The sequence below is a fragment of the Xenopus tropicalis genome, chromosome 6, assembly GCF_000004195.4.
Source record: "Xenopus tropicalis strain Nigerian chromosome 6, UCB_Xtro_10.0, whole genome shotgun sequence".
Lineage (NCBI taxonomy): Eukaryota > Metazoa > Chordata > Amphibia > Anura > Pipidae > Xenopus > Xenopus tropicalis.
The window spans coordinates 97,707,370-97,728,157 of record NC_030682.2 but is presented as its reverse complement, the minus strand read 5'-3'; the positions used below and the strand labels follow the sequence as shown (position 1 = coordinate 97,728,157).

Here is a 20,788-nt window from a genome sequence, read left to right as displayed (position 1 = left end):
ATAAAATCGCTAGATAAAACAAACGCGTCTGCACTGTGTTTTGTCCAAAACAAAACTGATTAAAAGAATTCCTGGCAGGGCCACCAAAAACCAATCACATTTCTTTCATTGTTTTCAATGGGGAAATTTTAAATTTTCAACTAAGGTCCCCAAACTTTGCAGAACTAGTCACCAGATAACTGCGGTCCAGCGGTAGAAAAAGTGGGTGGAGCCACCAACAGCCAATCAGATTTTAACTATTGATTTTCAATGGGGAAATTCAGCCTGCTGCCATTCTCACAGTATTAACACCAGGGTAACTAGGGGACTGTATTTTTAGGTTTTAAAAAGTGGGTGGAGTCACCAACAGCCAATCAGACTTCACCCATTGAATTTTTTTTTTTTGGTTTAAATTTAAATTGCTGCCTTTCTCACACTATTTGTCAGGGTTCCCAAACTTTGCACAGTCAGTCACTGACTGACTACATATTCAGGGTTAGACAAGTGGGGGGAGCCACCAACAGCCAATCCATTTCCACCCATTACATTTCATTGGTTTATATTCAATTATTGAATATTATGAGTATTAATTCCAGGGTTGTTAAACTTTCCAGACATAGTCACTGGGTATTTGCCTTTCAAAGTTAGAAAAATGTGGGTGGAGCCACCAACAGCCAACATTTCACCTATTTACTTTCAATGGTGAACTGTAAAATGCTGTCAGTCTCACAATTTTAATGCCTGAGTCCACAAACTTTTCAAAGTGGGTCACTGGGTAACAGCAGTTCCTGGTTAGAAAAAGTGGGCGGAGCCACCGACCGCCAATCAGATGTCATTCGTTGACATTCAGTGGGGAAATTTAAATTTCTGCCATTCAGACACTATCATAACCAGGGTCCCCAAACTTTGCACAGTGGTTTTTACTATATAACTGAGGTCAAAGTTTAGAAAAAGTGGGCGGAGCCAACAACAGATCAGATTTCACGTTTTTCAACCCAACATGAAATTTGTTCTCAAACTTCCCTTTCTAGTTTTGCCATTGCAATTTAATATACTGTAGGTCAGATTAGGGCGAAAGCTCAATATAATCAGTAAATCTTTCATTATTCATGCTGTAAATCATAATATTGGATGTATCTCATATTAATGCACCATCATCAACTCCTTTTGCCGTCACTCCCACCAGAAATGCATGTTAGCATTATGGTTGAATAGCAACTGCACAATATGAAATGCTTATAGGTGGGCACCCAAGGAGTTTCTGGAAATTGCTTGAATTAAAAAAAATAAAACACAACAGTGAGTACTGTAGCACCAGAAGTTTTATTTTAAACACATCTGCTCACAAAATGCTTATAGTATGCTTAGTTTGCTGACACGGTATAAAATGCATGACCCCCAGGCTTTATGTGCAGCAGACGTGTCACTCCTTACTGGAATAAACCATTCTCTCCACTTATATTTATGTAATTCTCAGTCAATGGCCTATTATCCTTCTGTCTTCATTGGTGCCTTGACTTCCCTTAGTCACTAACTGCACATAGAGGACTTCAGGATTATTTGCGGTTGAGGAAGCCACGTTCTGCTACTTTTTGCTACATAGTACAGGTATGGGATCTGTTATCCAGAATGCTTGGGAACTATGGCTTCCTGATAAGGGGTCTTTCCATAATTTGGATCTCCATACCTTAAGTCTACTAAAGAAAACCTTTAAAACATTATTTAAACAGAATTGGATTGTTTTGCCTCCAATAACGGTTTATTATATAATAGTTTGGATAAAGTACAAAGTACTGTTCTCTTATTACCGAGAAAAAAGAATTATTTGCTTAAATGGAGTCTACAGGAGATGGCCTTCCTGTAATTTGGAACTTTCTGGATAATGGGTTTCTGGATAACGGATCCCATACCTGAACTTCAATAGGCTTAATTTTGATCTAAGTAAGATTAACGCACTTGTGTATGCTTGTTCCACTTACCTATACTAAAACTCCAAAAATAATTACTGTAGCTGCAAACCGGTATAAAAACCAACAGGCTCATATTAAAGTCATACTACTGAACATACTAAAATTAATTTCAGACAGTTATTTTCTGTTCCTTTTAAAATATTAAAGGAGCAATTCTTCTTAACTTTAATAAGACATAGTTATTGGTATTCTCTGACAATTTGCAATTGGTCTTGTTTTACATTTTTGTTGTATAACCTCATGCTTGGAATTTTAATATAAAAAAATGAAAGCCTCACTTTGACTGTTTTTGGTTGTTGTTTTTTTGTTAGTAAAGGTGGCCAAACATGAGCCGATTTCACTCGTTCTGTGATGAATGATCTAATTGGTACACGATCGTTTGATGATCGGTTTGCCATACGATATGCCATCCACGGACAATGATTATTTGAAAAGAAGTAATTGTTTCGCTGACGTAAAATACAGAAAGAGCATACATCTATGTACGATCCGATATCATGGCAGAAGCAGTATTTACAGGAAACAGGAAGTGATGTAAAACATTCTTCATTGGTGGGCATTTGTGATTTCTCGTGAGGTGAACAACAAACAATGTATGCAATGGCTTTGTTGCCCCTTTGTGTCATACCCTACTCTACCAGTAGTTCTGGGGAGTTTTGCCAGCATTTTGGAAATGGTTGCAACTTGCTGCACTATCCAAAAAACATGTTTTATTAAAGGTTATGTAATATGTACATAGTGTACGCAGTGTGTTTCAGTTTGCTTTTAGGTCCTTTTTTTGTGGGCTGCAGAGATTGCGGACAATAATACATAAAGGTAGATGTTGGTATAAAGACACCCAATGTAGGGACATCAAAGCACAGCGTGTATAACACATAACTGTACATATACGAAGGGGAATGTGGGGACAACTACACTAAAGCATGGTATTTGCATTTTAAACTTAAAGGGGACATAAAGGATAAATGGGAAAACCCTAATTTTGTAGGCAATTATGAATAATATACGGTGCTGGTTTCCTTTGGGCTAAACATTAATCCTATCTGTAACAATGGCCCCTTTATTGGAGCTCCCTATAGATCCTATCACTTCTCTGTCCAAGTTTGACATGGAGAGTGGGCGTGTCCTAACGGTCCCTGCCAGACGCACAGTAGGAGGGGGAGAGCCAATCACAGCCCGGCAATCACACAAGCAAAGACAGGCTTCAGTTCCCTATCAGGTCAACCTAGCTGCTGATTGGAGAGTACGGAGTGCAGTGTATGGAGAGCCGCCAGCTCCCCAGCTCATCCAGAGAATTCAGCCAGCAGGAAGTGGAACAGATGGGGATTTTTGTGGAATTTCTCAAAAAATCAGTCAGAAACACAACTTTTTAAAGCACAATCCTTCTATATCTAGAGGAGTATAATTCATTCGCTGGTACATTTATAATTTTTATAGGATATGTCTCCTTTAAAGTCACTGTGCTGTTTGATGTGGGGAATCACTTTGCCATGTTGCGGTGCATGTACAAAATGATATATAGTGAAAAGCGGGAAGTAGTCATGGAAAGGGGAGAGGTCTAACCAATTTGTTGAGAGTAGGCAGATTCCTAGGTCTTTCAAGAACCTGGCAATGGTGGTGTCCCTGAGGTTTTGTTAATGAATTTTAAGGTCTGGTGTATGTAGAAATTCATCCAGCTGCTCAATGCACGAAGCCAGGGCCATACAACTGACAGCCTACAGATCAGAATTTAACACTCAGATGTTTATGGGTTCCAACCTAGCCAATATCCCTGCCAGATTCTAAAGCACAATAATATATGTTGACGGACGAAACTGCCACAAAGCCGTAATAAGCGCTCTATTATATTCTGCCATTCATAACAGCTAACAGCCAGCAATGTACCCGCCAAACAACCTGTGGCTCCCAGTTTCCCCTACAATCTACCCGCACTATGACCCACCCAGGAACAGAGTAGCGCCATGGGCTCTCACGCCTTGCCTTTCAGTGCAGCTAAGAATACTGTTGCGTCCACGGGTTTTCAACAACTGCTGCCCACGAACTTACAGTCTGCTCTCTGGAATCCCACAAGCTGTTGCTCAACTCCCACTAGAAATCTGCCGCTTGACACTCTCAGGCATCCAACGACCTAACAGAGAGTCAGCTGATCATGACGTAATCATCCCATTCGTCCGCTTCCCTGAAGCAAAGTCTTCCGCGATTGTAGCTGGCTGTTTGCCGGTGACGTCAGTCGTGGAGCGGCGGAAGATGGCGGATAGCATTCCATTGCAACCGGTACAGAAACGAGCGGCCTATTACACTGCAGACAGGAGCAAGAGGAGGTGAGGAGGGGGGAGGAAGGTGACACCTGCTGTATACCACACCCCCCATCCTTAGCCACTTGTACTGTGCCACTCATGCCCATATAGTTTCTTTATTAGTACATATTATTGTATGCCCACTTTATGTGCCTACAGCCTCACTATTAAGCCTTTCGGCATTTTGTCTTACTTCTGCCTGATTACCCTTCTGTTCTTCCTCTTGCATTTATTTTTACTATAGTAGTTACCGGCTTATATGCATACAGTTTGACACTTGCTTACTTTGTTCTTCTACCAAGTCTCACATCTCTGCTGCACATATCTTTGTACAAATGTTTCTCTGTCTTATTATGTACCACTTAATATCACTATAATTTTTTTTTATATAACTGCATACTATTTGCACATACAGTCCCATTGTATCTCTATTAATACCTATCACCTTCTACCTTGCTCTAGTACAGTGCTGTCCGACTTATTATATGTAGTGGGACCATTATTTTTCAAATAGCATATTAGAGGGCCAAATTAATTTAAAATTATGTCATACAGTGAAGTCTATGGATCCCTAAAGTAGGGTGACCAGATCACTTCAGGGACACGTCTAGTGCATACATGTTGCAGGGCAGCACTGATTGCATGTAACATAAACTGCAATCAGCTGTGTCTCTGAATTTGTATGTGGTCTGGTCACCCTACCCTAAAGAAAACTGGGAACCATGACAATACTTTAGAGGGCTACATCTGGCCTGCAAGCCTTCAGTTGGACAGCCCTGCTCTAGTACATATTGTTTGCATTGGGCCCCATTTAATTTTGAACATGTAACTGGTATAACATTTAAAAGGACATTCAGATCAGTATGAATTCTTTCTCTGGTCAGTGTTATAAGAGGAACCCAGAAACCTACATTGTCAATGTGTTCTGTTTGACTCTTGTGTTAGCTTCCCTTTATTTGCTACTCTCTATCTATCTATCTATCTATCTATCTATCTATCTATCTATCATCAATCTATTATATTTTGGTATAGTCACTATTACTTGAAGAATAATATATTAGTGAACTTAAAGGAAAAGGAAAGGTTAATAAAGCGTTAATCTCAAGCTGCAGGCATATCTTCAGTTCTCTCAATAGTGCCCTTAAGTCTCCCCATAATTCTCCCATTCAGATGATCAGAAGCCAAACAGGAAGAAAAAACACAGAACTGTGTAACAAAAGTTCCCATAATGGCTCGCTCCTGCGCCAAGAGCAAGACCGGTGTACATGCTCCGTTTTTAAGACTATGAGGAAGCTTCCTGCTGATTGGCTCAGATCCACATTCCTAAGGGGGGGAGTGAGTTCTTAGCATTCTTGAGGGAGGGGGGAGCAGGAGAGAGAAGCGAGCTGCGTGTTTCTAGCACATGAATTACAGACACAAGAAATCTTTTGACAGAGGGCTCAGTGCAGCGTTTCTCTGATTGCTTATGGCTGTATTTACATAGACCTTTCTGATAAAGCTTACTTAGTTTTAACCTTTCTTTCTCCTTTAACTCTGTTTGTGTGCATCATTGCGTGAGGTAAATCTGCTTCTATGTGTATACATTGTGTGCATATCAACATGTTAAGCAGTACCTCTGTACACACACTACAGTATTATTACATGCTAAACAACCTTTGCACCTATACCATTTTTTGTATAAACTTCTGCTGAAATGTTTGAATTGCAGGTGTTTAGAAGGAACTTTATTTATATTATTGAGGTGCAGTACATTGGAAAAAAAAGTCAGGTTGTAGAACATGTTGGAAAACAAGCATATGATAGGCCTAACATGTAATATTGCAATAAATTTGTTGATACAGATATCTTAAGACCTTCTTTACAGTAGTATTGTTCTGTCTCAGCATCAGTTGTACCTGCCACAAGCCCTGTGTAGACCCAGTCTGTGAGGATGAGTGCAGCAGGTTGAATGATCACCTTAACAGATAGCTTACTCAATGAATAAAGACTCCAGATGTGTTTTCCAATGCTTCTTTATGCTTCAAGGTAGCAAGGGTATAAACATAGAGACTTTTCCATAGGTAAATTTCTAATGAAGATACACAGCTTACATACACTGCAGTCTCTTCATAACACACTCAACAAAAAGGGCAGTTACAACAACAAAATGGAGGGCGGGAGCAACTATCTAGAAAGAAACAGCAGGGGTGAATGGATGATACCAAATAACATTATAACAATAACATATAATAACAACTGCTAGGCAGTAAAAGCTGCGTGGCAGCACACTCCCCGCTTGGTATCATGAGATACCACTACACAATTATTTTTCCTACATACTATTACATGCATGCAGTAAAATGCTAACTAGCTTTCTCAAGTCTAATGTATTAGGTGACTCTTTGCAGGTATGCCATCCATGACGAGGTGGCGTCTGACTGGACTTGTAGAATATGACTCACACAATTGTAATCTTTTGGAGCTAACTTGGCTCTTCCTAGTAGGAAACCGACATGGGATCTTCCAGAAGGATCTATGATCTTGAGATAAGCCACAGCTGCTATAGCCTCTGTGGATGCATCACAAAAGATGTGGATTTCTTTCCTCTTACTTCTTGAAAGTGAAGTGGGTGAATAGCAGCGTGGGAAGTTAAGTTCTTCCAGAACCTTCAAGGAGTTTCTCCACTTCTCCCATTTAGGCAGCAGGTCTACTGGCAAAGGGGCATCCCAATCTGTCACTCTCTCAGTAAGATGACGAAGTATGGATCGCCCTTGGACGGTAATTGGAGTTGTCCTTGGAGAACTCTTCATTCATAATCTTGATGAATTCCCTGTCTTCGACTGAAGGGGCAATCTTGTTGTCATCGCAAGTAGTCTGGTACACAGAGTCACCAAGGTCCATGAGAGAAGTGAACTTGCAGGCAATACCTTGGAATGCTTGACATGGAGCTTCAGACTTGAAATCAAGTCTTTCCTTCACATGATAGTGCAATGGACATTTCATCGACCGATAGGTACGTTCTGATCTCTCCACATTGGTTTTGTAGGAAGCTATATCCGAGTGCTTGTGCAATCGATCTAGACAGGCTTCTCCTATTATCACCCATCCAAGATCGAGTTTCTGGGCATGAGGAGCATCGTCTGGACCATTACATAACTCTCTTATTTTATGAACTCTGGGAATGTCTCTCCCTAGAAGAATCATGATCTTCGCGTCCTTGTTAAGTGATGGAATGTAATCAGCAATGTAATTCAAATGAGGGTGATGACGTGCAACCTCAGGAGTGGGGATCTCTTCTCTGTTATTCGGTAGCTGATCACATTCGATTAGCGTTGGTAGAGGAAACTCTATGTTCTCATATTCTGATGCCAGTATGAAGCCATGGGCTCTTCTTCCAGAAGTGCTGACTTGTCCTGCACATGTCTGCAAGGTGTAGGACCAGGTCTCTCCATGAATCTTTAATAAGTCAAAGAATTCTGTACTGGCTAATGAGCGATTGCTCTGATCGTCGAGTATAGCATACATTTTTATGGCATTTTGTGGGCATCCTTCAGGGAAAACCCTAACGAGACATATCTTGCTGCAAGACTTGCTATGAAGCCCTTCTACACACACCTCTGTACATCTTGTGGTTACAACATTGGCATTTTGCTCAGTTCTCTCCCCGCCATCATCTGATGTAGTCTTGGGGTTGCTACCAGGCAAAGGTTTCCCTTTGAATGAGTCTGAATGAAGAGCGTCCACATGCCTGGCACTGTTACACAGGGAACATCTGACGGCGTTCTTACAGTCTCTAGCTAAATGATCGGAGGATGTGCAACACTTGAAACAGATATTATGCTCCTTGAGGTATGTCATGCGTTCTTCGATAGGCTTGCCCCTGAATGCACGACATATGGAGAGAGAATGTGGTGCATCATGAATGGGACACTGTTGATCACGATTGCTTGCCTTGGTATCTTGTAGTTTAGTATCTGTAGCCAAGACATTGGATGCAATTGCAGTCTTTCTCACAGCAATAGGATGTCTTAAGTCCTTGAATTTACTGCTGGTGGCAATACCCTTTGAAGTAGTTGAAGGAAGGATGGTTGTATCTGGATACAAGAAGCTTGGGTCATTCATGGATCTTGCGATCTTCCTCACAAACTCTGCAAAGTAAGAAAAGGGTGGGAAAGAGACATGGTGTTCATATTTATACTTTGATCCTACGCTAGTCCACTTCCCCTGGAGATAATTAGGCAGCTTTGCTACAATAGGATTTACACCCTGAGCAGTGTCTAAATAGCTAAGACCTGGCAAACTAGGATCTGACTTAGCAATTTCAAGTTCAAGAAGAAGGTCACCTAAGTCTCTAAGCTTATGATTGTCCTTAATAGAGATCTTAGGAAAGTCTTTTAGTCTCTGGAATAAGGCAGATTCAATGACTTCTGGGCTCCCATAGTCTTGTTCCAAACGTTCCCAGGCAGCATCAAGGCCTGCTTCAAAGTTATGAATGTAGACAGACTTGAGTCTCTTTACTTGTTCTGAAGATTGACTCCCCAACCACTTTATTAGCAAGTCAAGTTCTGCTTGGGGTTCAATATCCAAGTTCTTGGTTACTGTCTTAAACGTAGATCTCCAACTCCTATAGTTCTCTGGGCGGTCATCAAATCTAGACAGTCCGGTAGCAATCAACTCTCGCCGAATCATATACTTGCTGAACTCTGCAATGTCGGTGCTTTCGGTTTTTACACCCACAGGAAATACTGATGGTGCACCATCTTGGATCAAGGTTGGTATCCGATACTGGCCAATAGGTGGAGGGAAAGGTATTGCAGGTGGGTTCAGTCCAGGCAAGGGTCTGGCGTCTGAAGGTCCTTGTGCATTTGAAATTGAAGAGAGCTGTATTGCAGGAGGCATAGAGTTCACTCTGAAGTCTTCTGCTGTGCCCTTGTAATCTCTACTCACAAGGGGTTGTGGTAGCACATGAGCTGGATAGGTTGGTACACTTGATTTTGTGGCATGCGGTAGTAGTGGAGTGTCTGTGTTTGGAGGTGCATACTGACTTGCTAGAGGATTATGAGATGGATCTGCAATCGTAGGCAGGACTGTATCATTATGGTTCTGGGTCAAGAGAAATTGTAGTGTCCTTTCAACAGGGTCTTGACAGGTGACCAAGCTAGGACAAGACGCTCCTTCTTCTTCCAATAGGGCTTGTTCCAAGACAAATAATTCCGCTAAGGCTACTTCCTTTTCTCTTTTCTTTTGAAGGATTTCTAGATGAGCCTCTGTTTCTGCTTGTATTCTTGCTTGAATGCGTTTAGCTTCTGCCTGTGCTTCGGCTTCCTTAAGCTTAGCCTCTGCCTTGAAGGCTGCTTCTCTTTCAGAACAGGTGGCTTGAACCTGGGCTACTGCAGCCTTTTGGCGAGCTTTGAGTATTTGGTCGCTCAGTGATGACCTTACAGAGCAGGACCGCAATGACTTAGAAGAGGATTTATGATGTGAGCAGGCAGATCTAGATGATTTTCCTGAGTGTCTGGAAGAATCAGATATACAGGATGTAGTCTCATGAAGCTGTGCTAATCTACCCTCTATCTGTACCTTTGCTTCAAGATATGTGCTATGTCTCTGCTGCTCAGTAGAGGTAAAGTCTTTTAATTCTAGTGAAGCTCCCTCCATTTTGGAACGTGACAGAAGGAAAGAGTACTTTTCAGAAAGTCTTTTATAATTCTCAAATGCCTTCTTAACCCTTGAGAGGGCGGCGTTCAGTTGCTCAGTGTTGTTGCTAGTTTCATTAGCAGCTGTTATACAACTTAAAGTTTTCTCCCATAATGCAATGAGATTATCAGCTGTCTCTTCCTTATTTGCTTCATAAGCCTCCCTTGCTTTCAAGGATGGATGAGGGGTCCTAACTGGATGTCCAGAATGAAGCAAGGTGTCTGCTTTATCATGAGCAAATGCAGGCTCAGTAGAATCTCTGTCAGACATGACAAGTGCTGCAATTCAGTGTCTTGGAAATCTGGCAAAGCTGAGCTCTGTAGGTATTGATACTTTGTTTGTAAGCAGGCTGGGCCTTAGAGCTGGGGCTGCAAGCTAGCTCAAACCGGATTCTTGGCAAAGAAAAACACAGTTCAAAATCACCTTGTGTAAGGTAAGAATATAGTTCTTATAATAAATGCAGATATTGAATTCACAGTCCAAACAGCTTGACAATAATGAATCCTTGTGACTTTATGGTAGTAATCTTGCACAGTTCAGAATGTGCTTATGGCTGAGCAACAGCACAGACCAGCAGTAGGTTATACTGTGGGGAATATTCAGCAGGTAGCTGGCTCCTAGTGCAGTGCAATGCTTCTGGTAAGTGTAGCAGTTACACACAGGCAGTGCTAGGCCTCAGTGCACAGTATGAAGATGAATTCCTGTCTTAGGGTGTTTATTCTTCACACAGGCAAATGATTACTCACGGTTGTGAAGCTGCAGAGTATAGCTATGCGATGGATTCTTCTAGAAATTTACTGTTCTGTCTCAGCATCAGTTGTACCTGCCACAAGCCCTGTGTAGACCCAGTCTGTGAGGATGAGTGCAGCAGGTTGAATGATCACCTTAACAGATAGCTTACTCAATGAATAAAGACTCCAGATGTGTTTTCCAATGCTTCTTTATGCTTCAAGGTAGCAAGGGTATAAACATAGAGACTTTTCCATAGGTAAATTTCTAATGAAGATACACAGCTTACATACACTGCAGTCTCTTCATAACACACTCAACAAAAAGGGCAGTTACAACAACAAAATGGAGGGCGGGAGCAACTATCTAGAAAGAAACAGCAGGGGTGAATGGATGATACCAAATAACATTATAACAATAACATATAATAACAACTGCTAGGCAGTAAAAGCTGCGTGGCAGCACAAGTATTACAGTTTTAGGTCATGATAATCAACATGGACTATTCTTTACAGTGATACTTTGGCAGAAGTCTTTTTCAGAGTTGCAGGCCTGAAAAATCAAATGCAGTACAACTGCAAAAGTGTTGCGGAGAAGGAAAGTTTAAATCACTGGGGGGTGGCAAATGTTAGTCACCCCCCCATTCATTGTCATGGCTTACCTGACACTTCTGGGTAGTGCTTATGATAGCAGAAAACTGCACCAGCTTGGTGTATACCTAAAGAACGTCTTGAGCATGATCTTTCTTTTTCTTCTATCTTTCTTTCTCCGGGGCATGGGTGCAGGCATTCGCACAAGTAGAAAAGCCGACTTATCCTTTCTTAGTTTGGCTTTTACTCTACTGCACATGCGCTGGACGGACCGGAAAGAAAAAAAGACTGAACAATCTGAAGGTAATGCTGGTGGGATCTACTGAAGAAATATCAAGGACCGGTACAGTTTTTAGCCAACAGGGGCATCAGCCCTTGGTATTAGGAAAGTGATTTGAATCACTGGGGGGTGCCTATCATGTTGACACCCCCCATTGATTTAAACTTTAGTTTTTCTATAATGTGGCATGGAAGACTGCAGCAGCAAACTACATATCATAACTTTTGCATGAGGTGTATAGTTTGGCTGTAAGGAAAAAAAATATCACCTTTGGTTTAGAAAAGTATGTTTTGGACTTTTGTTCAAACATCTCTTAGCTCAAAACAAAGGTATAAACATAAAAATATTAAAGTACAGGTATGGGACCTGTTATCCAGAATGCTCGGGACCTGGGGTTTTCTGGATAAGAGATCTTTCCGTAATTTGGATCTACATAACTTAATATTGAATAAACCCAATAGGCTTGTTTTGCCTCCAATAAGGATTGATTATATCTTAGTTGGGATTAAGTACAATGTACTGTTTTATTATTATAAAGAAAAAGGAAATCATTTTAAAAAATCTGAGTTATTTGTTTATAACGGAGTCTATGGGAGATGGCCTTTCCGTAATTCGAAACTTTCTAGATAACGGGTTTCCAGATAAGGGATCCCATACCTGTATTCAAAACGAAGAAAGCACCAAGCAATCCGGACACCGAAGCTTTGCTAAAACAAAATCTTTATTCGTCCATTTAAAAGCAAGACGCCTAACGCGTTTTAGATCATTAAAACAGCAATGGAGAAAAGATCCAGAACAATGAAACACACAAAGGTATATACAAAAAGCAAAGCTTCATATGCAAAATACAAATATAAATAAATCCATATCAATTATAAATATATAATTCATAAATACATATCAATTATGAACAAATAATTCATGAAATAAACGTTAATTCATAAGCAATTAGTCAAATAGTTAATAAAGTATTAGTCAACAAATGAAATTAGTATACTGCAAAATCCATATAAAATAACACAGTAAAAAAGGACTAATAATTACAAGGCTAAATATAACAACTAACATCAAAAATAGAATTAAGTCCCTTGGGATGTCTCGTGTCGAGAAGGAATATCCATTTAACCATTTAAAGCAAAAGCCTTACATGCATGTCTGTATGCCTATCATCAGGAAGTACCCGGTCAATAGCCTGAATTTGTAACAATGATACATTAGATTGGCAACATTGTATAAAATGCTTAGCCACCGGACTGCTACCATCACTTGTAACAATATGCCTGATGTGTTCTCGCATTCTGCTTTTGAGGGAACGGATTGTACAACCAACACACTGAATCCCCCACTTTAAACAAGTCAAAAGATAGACAACATGCAGTGTGTTGCAATTGGCATAGAAGCACATATCAAAAGATCTCCCAGTTACCGTACTACAAAAGCTCTTAGATTGCTTTATATAAGTACATGTAACACACCTCCGAGCCCCACAAAGATAAGTCCCTTTCACATTCAGCCAGGTAGTTTTAGGAGTTTTAAGGCTGCCATACTCTCAAAATATCATGCAGAATTATGCTCAGTAGATATGTTTTTGGTATATTTCTGGCTATGAGAAAGCATAGGGGGTTGTATCTGCTGTTTAACATCTCATGTAGGCCCTGTGTGTTGGACCACATCTATTGGTATTCTAACCCCCTAGTACATTGGTGCCAAGAGCAGTGCCCCCCTAGTACATTGGTGCCCAGCAGCAGTGCCCCCCTAGTACATTGGTGCCAAGAGCAGTGCCCCCTAGTACATTGGTGCCCAGCAGCAGTGCCCCCCTAGTACATTGGTGCCAAGAGCAGTGCCCCCCAGTACATTGGTGCCAAGAGCCAGCCCCCCTAGTACATTGGTGCCCAGCAGCAGTGCCCCCATAAGTCAGTGTGCCCCGTGGCCCCCCCTAATACATTGGTGCCCAGCAGCATTTTACTCTTCGGCGGCTTCAGCAGCATCTTCCCCTCACGCGCGCCGCCTCTGCACTTCTGCCTACACGCGACCGCACACAGGCCCTTTTATAACGTTGCGCCCCGTGCGTACTGACGTCACCCGTACACACGGGGCGCAACCAATGACAGGGCCCGGATTTTTTTTTTAAAGTAAAAATTGTGGCCCTGCCTACGGCACACCAGGCAACATCTCGTGGCACTAGTGTGCCGCGGAACAGCGGTTGAAAAACACTGTTCTAAATCATGCCTCTTATGCATTGCTGTTAGGACAGGATAACAGTAGGCAAGCTTGGAGATGATGAGGGTTGTGGTCAAAATCCTGAGTTATAGTCAAGTCTTAAACTGCAAATTGGGCCAGTGTAACTTTTATAGAAGCTCAAGGGGAAATAATTATTTATTTCCATCTTAATATTTGGTGTAGACCTCATGTCCTGGTAATGTTATAGACCCATAGCAACACATCATTCTGTTACTAGCCTCATTTACATTTTGATCATATAATCGGCATTTGTTACTTGTTTCATAGACACTATTAAACTAATTTTAGTTGACTTTATTATGTTAAAGTCATCCTTCTAACCTAACCCAAATGATGTCTCCTGGCCAATAAATGATAAAGGTTTTATATAAAACAGAGTTATAATACATCCACCATAGTTTTATTCCCTGTTACTTGACCTTGAACCAGTGGTGTACTGTACATCCCAGTTAAATGTTAAAGAAAGGATAAATGTTGAGCGTAATCCTGCAACATCTGGAAACCCATAGTTAAGAAATGGGTTTAAGGCCTTTTGTATATAGAACATATTCTCTTAAAACACTTTTTGTAATTAAATACAGCTCTGCTAATATTCCATGACTGTGGACCCTGTACCTAGAACTTTATGGTAGATGCTGACAGTCTACTGTAGAAATGGGATAAATGGATTGAATTGTGGCATGTAGCAAAGGTTACATGCAATGAACTATAGAGCACTAATGCTAAAGCTTAAAGGGATACTCTCATGGGAAAACATGCATTTTTCAAAACACATCAGCAAAATCCTGTATTGAAATACATTTTTTAAAAAACACAAACAGATTTTTTTATATTTAATTTTGAAATTTCATGTGCCACAGCCATGTGACCTGTGCTCTCAAAAAACTTTAGTCAAACTTTACTGCTGAGCTGAAAGCTGGAGTTATATCTACCCGCCTCCCAGCAGCCAATCAGCAAAACAATGGGATGGGAGCAGGATAGCAGCTCCCAGTAGATATCAGAATAGCACTCAATAGTAAGCCAGTTGCACAGCTGTGCTCTAGCGTTTACTTATGCTTTTGGCTGTGCTAAAAAAATGCATTAGTTAAACTTACAACTAGTTTACTACTAGAAAAATACTAATCTCATGACACGAGAAGCCATAATAGTTTACTCTCTCTTAGGGCTCTGGCACATGGGGAGATTAGACGCCCGCAACAAATCTCCCTTGTCACGGGCGACTAATCTCCCCGAACTACCATCCCACCGGAATGGCACACGCTGCGCAGGTGATTCGGCAAATCGCCGAAGTTGCCTCGCGAGGCATTTCGGCAATTTGCCGAAATCGCCCGCGCAGCGTGTGCCATCCCACCGGCGACTTACATTTTCGCCGGTGGGATGGTAGTTCGGGGAGATTAGTCGCCCGTGACAAGGGAGATTTGTCGCGGGCGACTAATCTCCCCGTGTGCCAGAGCCCTTAAGTGTAGTTACTGATGAGCTTGAGATCAGGGTAGTTTGGATAATTCTTATTTACTCTGCTCTGTAAAGGCTGACTATGAGAAGAACAGTCATTTTTTGCACCATCCGCCACTGTATTATTGAGCGGTTTTACAATTTTGGGCTCAGCAATTGGACTGATATAAAGACTGTGATCTGATCACAGAAAAATGTGTGTTAATTGTATCTGTTAGGGAGATGAAATGTCAGAGATTGAGGGATTTAGCTTTTCATCTATATGCTCTAACTAACTAACTAACTAACCCTTTTGCATTGTCTGTAATTGCAGAATGCAGTTGGGCCTTTTAAGAATACTGGATACGGCCCTGTTCTGTGTACCTTAATCTGAATTGGAATATATACTAACCAAAGCCTTTACAAAGATGTTTTTCGATTGTATTTATGCCATCACTGATAGCTGTGTACAAGTTCAAAACTATTTTGCTTGTCTAGATGAACAAACACTGAAAGGCCCCTAAAAATGTTTTAAATGGCAAACTATATGAAAAGTACATCATTTCTTAAAAAGGGCATAGTATAACACAGTTAAGTCATGTATTCTTTTATGGCCATACGCAGGCCTCCATATGTTTAGGAGGCAATCTAAAGATAATGTTGCTATTATTTTTCTGATTTGAATTGGTGTTTTAAATACAATTTGTAATTTAGCAAAAAGTAAGGTAAACTGTTTATTAAATATATACGAATTTCTACAGTTTGCATACTTTTTTTTTTTATACCTTTGATCCCCAAAAATCCCTTTAACTGGATCCGAATTATATCTTCTATGCCTGATCATATTAAGTAATAGGAGATAATGGAATCTTTTAACATGTGACCTGAATTCAGGTTTTGATCTTCTTCCACGACAAATACAAGATTCCACGACAGATACTTCTAAAACCACTGAATGTAGCTCTTTCAGTGACTTTTCTCCTTATAACTCCTAATGAGGGCATTTTAAAGCAATTAACATTTCTGTAATGTGCTGGAGGCTCTTGTCCTACTTGTTTAATGGAGAAAGAAAAGGAGCACCACTGAAGCCATTATTACAAAGATACCTAAAAGAACTATCAATTATAATTCTCTGTAAGAGCCAATTTTTTTTCCAATTGATGTTGTTTCTAACCTTCATATTTAAAGGAATGCACTTTTACCCCAAAAAATGCATTTTTAGCAAAATATTACCAGCTTACACAACTACAGTGTTTGATCTGTAATTAGTAACCATAAACAATTGTACTTTTTTATCCTATATATTACTTTTTTTATTCAATATTTTAAAACAGTAGGTTACCTTGCAATAGATGTTTAGTAAGTTTTAGCCATTTAACAATCTAAGACTTTGACGCATTTATAGTTTTGTTTTTCAGCTTTCCAGTTTTGATTTTACAATGTTATCTTATTGCTAGGGTCTCATTCTAGCGATCAGGCAGTGACTTAATTGAGAGACTGGAAGTTGAATAGGAGAGGACCCCAAAAGATACATAATCATTGCCTGCCGCTTTTGTATTGTCAGTTTCATTGCAATCTACTTTTAAACACATTTTAAAAACAGGAGATCGCACACAATCAGCCATAAAATGTTAGGCTATCATACTTATGCCTATTCATTCCTCATCATGTTTCATAGACTGGTTCTTTCCTGTCTGCATGTATTTTTTTGAGTAGTGCACCCCCGATTAGGGCAGTTTTCTTACAGAGTGTTTTTTATGCTATACAGATTCTTTTTGTATTGTTAGTTCTGAAAAAAATACTGTTGTCCCTTCAAAATGACTATTTTTTTGGTTGTTTCTTGATATTTTGAAACAATGCGGCAAGCATCCCCAGGACCTAATATGTTTGGGAAGGAACTTAGTTTTGTCTGAAATACTGTATTTGAGGACTGCAGCCATACAAGTAACAATCCTGTTTGCCTGTTGAGCATGTTAAGCTGTTGCTGTGCACTCCCATAAAGCAGAAAAAACAAAAAAAAAACGGTGCTTTACAGGCTGCTGCTGTTCTGCAAATGCAGTACTGTGAACAGAGCTATTGTAAGTGCCATCTTATCCCCACGTGAAAAAAACATCTTCCATGGATTCAACATCTATGTAAATTAAGGATTCACTCTGGAGAATTGAGCAAGTTATTCAGTCATATGTTTATTGTATCTTGCATATGACCAGATAACTTGCTTTATTCTCTGGAGTGAATCCTTTCTTTAATATGTGAGTTCTGGAGGATTAGACGGTACCTCAAGTCTGTTGAAGAACCTTTTAATGTTTTCAAACAGTGGGAGGACATCACCTAACTTGTATTAATATTTATGATTTTCAAGTATACGTAAAACTAATCTCTTAAAGCTCTACTTGATTTTTTTTCACTTTCGCTGTTTACGAAGTCCTTCTAAGGGCTCTGGCACACGGGGAGAGTAGTTGCCCGCGACAAAACTCCCTGTTCGCGGGTGACTAATCTCCCCGAGTTGCCATCACCTGCCATCCCACGGGCGAAAATGTAAGTCGCCGGTGGGATGGCACACGCGGAGGCGCGATTTCGGCAAATCGCCGAAGTTGCTTCGCCGGTGGGATGGCAGGTGATAGCAACTCGGGGAGATTAGTCGCCCGCGAACAGGGAGTTTTGTCGTGGGCGACTAATCTCCCCGTGTGCCAGATCCTAAAAACTTTAAAGACCTGTGAGACCAAAGGATGAGAATACTCAGTATCTTGAGAGTATAAGTGAGTTTTTTATTGACTGGTGGATGATCTTTTTGCAAATCTTAGTCAATGATTATATAAGAGATAAGAAGTGATGGCATTGTTAACTGCAAGGATGAATGCACACAAATCTATGAGCCACTTTGGCTGAAATCAACATTTTGGGGGAGATTTATTAAAATGTGAGATTAGAGCTCACTTCAGAAAAACCCACTTTTTATTCATTCCTATGGGATTTTTAGTTGCATATTTATCAGTGGGTTAAAGTTAGAGTTCACCACTTGACAAATACGCTTCTAATAATGCCATAGGAATAGAAAGTGGTTGAATTTTTCTGTGGTGAGTTCTAATCTAACATTTTTGCTAAATCTGTCCCTTGTATATTTTATGGGTTGCAGGTGATTTAAAATTGTAGGCTGTTGACCAAGGATATATTTATGTAAATATGTATATTTATTCTTATATACACATATACATGAATATTCCTGGTTATAAAGGTTCTTTAATAAAAGAGATAGTTCAATCAAAAATATACATTTATTAACAAGCTATTGACACATATATACAGAAGTTACAAATATAAAAAATACTAAACAACACTAAATCTAAATACACTATATAACTGCTATTTAGAAAGATAATTATAAAGGTGGATTTGTTACCTAGAATCCCATCCTAATTATATCTAATATGTTAATTACTCAACATCCTTAAATACACAAGTTACAATGTATATATAAAATACACGCACATTCTATTTAATAGAAATATGACGCAAGCAAGTCTCCCTGGGTTAACATAGGCTATCATTTGTACAAACCCAGAAACATACATTCGCTGTCACCGGATTAATTGTACCTTTATGCCTTTATGTGTTTGCCAGCATGTGAAGGGCAAATTTATTTTTGAGAGAAGGAATCTTGACCTCACAAGATGCAAAAAGTTTTTTGTGAACTTATATTTTTATTTGGTGAAAGCACCGAGGTAAACCATGCTGTGAATTTCTGCTAGCATTTTGTTTAGTTTGTTTTTAGTACTTCCATTTCTGAAAAGTTTCTTGCATTGTACTTAATTGCTTGAAGCTTTGATTGTTCATGAGTGACAAACCAATTAAGTGTGCAAGACACACATTACAAAGAAAATTAGACTGCGTTGTCTTCATCACATGAAAAAATCCATTATTCATAGTCCTATTGTTTTTGAATACAGAGGTAAAATTTTACTGCACCGAAGGAAAATTACATCTGAAATAGAATAAATTGCATTCCATTTCAAAGGCTACATTTTGAAGTTAGTGATAATAAACATGATAATGCCGTGCATATATTTTTCTTATAATAGAATGCATCTGTACATTTAAAAGTTCATATCTTAATTTTATAAAATGGGACACCAGTAATTGATTTTCAGAAATGTAAAGTGCACATACTTATCTACCCCCCACCATTCATTCTTCCCCTGCATGTATATTGGGCATTTCTTAATGTAATACATTTTATTTTGCCAATTGTGGATAGACATTTGCGTATGAAGGAATTAAACTAACAGGAAAGAAAGGGAAGTACAGATTTGTAAAGACATACCAATAATGTAAAAATGTTTATTGTACAAATTAATATTTTTTGCAGATATACTTTTGTTTTTTCAGTGATGGAATAAGGGCTAGGGAATGCATAACTTGTTGTGTATAACTTTCCCACTTGACTTAGTCAGATTGCAAATCAATTAATATTATTCACCAATAAAAGGATACTATAAATTATGATACTGAGTCATGTTTAGGCAACGACAGAGTTAAAGGAATACTGTCATGGGAAAACATGTTTTTTTCAAAATGCATCAGTTAATAAAGCTTCTCCAGCAAAATCCTGCATAAGTTTTTTTTTTCAAAAACATAAACAGGCTTTTTTTTTATATTTAATTTTGAAATTTCACATGGGGCTAGCCATATTCTTCATTTCCTAGGGTTGTAAAGCCATGTGACATGTGCTCTGAAAAACTTCAGTCACACTTTACTGCTAAACTGCAAGTTGTGATATCACCTCCTCCCAGCAGCTGATCAGCAGAACCATGAGAAGACAATAGCAGCTCCCAGTAGATATCAGAATAGCACTCACTAGTAAGTAATTCAAGTCCGGCTTATGACTCCTCCACTTACATGGGCGTAGGGGAAACAATAGGTTACCAAGTAGTTCTAATGTGTAGCACTGGCTCCTTCTAAAAGCTCAGAATCAAGCACAATGCACGGAGATGGCTGCCTGAACACCAATATTACAACTAAAAAAAAAATACATTTGTTGATTCAAGAATAAAATTAAAAATGGTAGAGTGAATTATTTGCTATGTAAACAGTGTAATTTAGAAATCAAAAGTACACCATGAACATTATGACAGAATCTCTTTAAATTAAAAGTGTACCTACAATCATAATATGCTTACTTCCATCGGGCAGCAGGAACAATTTTATAGTATTTCTTTAACCAAAACTTCTTTAAACTCCTTGATTTATGTGTATAATGAATTGTATCTGTTAATGCATTTAGTTTGATAGCAGTAAAAGGGAGATTCAGATAGCTGAATACATTCATATAATTGCAAGGGGGAGGGGTCAGGACCTAAATCTGCATTCTATTGACCTCCTTTTTGCTGAGTAAAAAAAATGTGTGGAACATGGACAGGTATAACGATGACCTTGTTGTCAGTGTGCAAAAAGGCAGATTTGTTCACCAGGCTGGTGTGAGACAGCGGGCTCATTTAGTAATACTGGGCAAGCTTGCACTAGTGCAGGAACAACCGAGCAGTTAGATTTATTTGTCAACTGCAAGTTGCATAATAAAACAGTTGCTATGGGTTACTG

At 39.5% G+C, this 20,788-nt stretch overlaps 1 protein-coding gene across 2 annotated transcripts in view; it reads left to right on the top strand.

The window, feature by feature from the left end:
- Positions 1 to 3,772: 3,772 nt before the first annotated feature.
- The window catches only part of atp9b (ATPase, class II, type 9B), a 148,059-nt gene continuing 131,043 nt past the window's right edge, over positions 3,773 to 20,788 (top strand). For both annotated transcript variants that reach the window (XM_031903753.1, XM_002936443.5), the window contains exon 1: positions 3,773 to 4,270. In XM_031903753.1, coding sequence (XP_031759613.1) covers positions 3,828 to 4,270 — 443 coding nt within the window. In that variant the 5' untranslated portion in view covers positions 3,773 to 3,827. The remainder of the gene's footprint in view (positions 4,271 to 20,788) is intronic.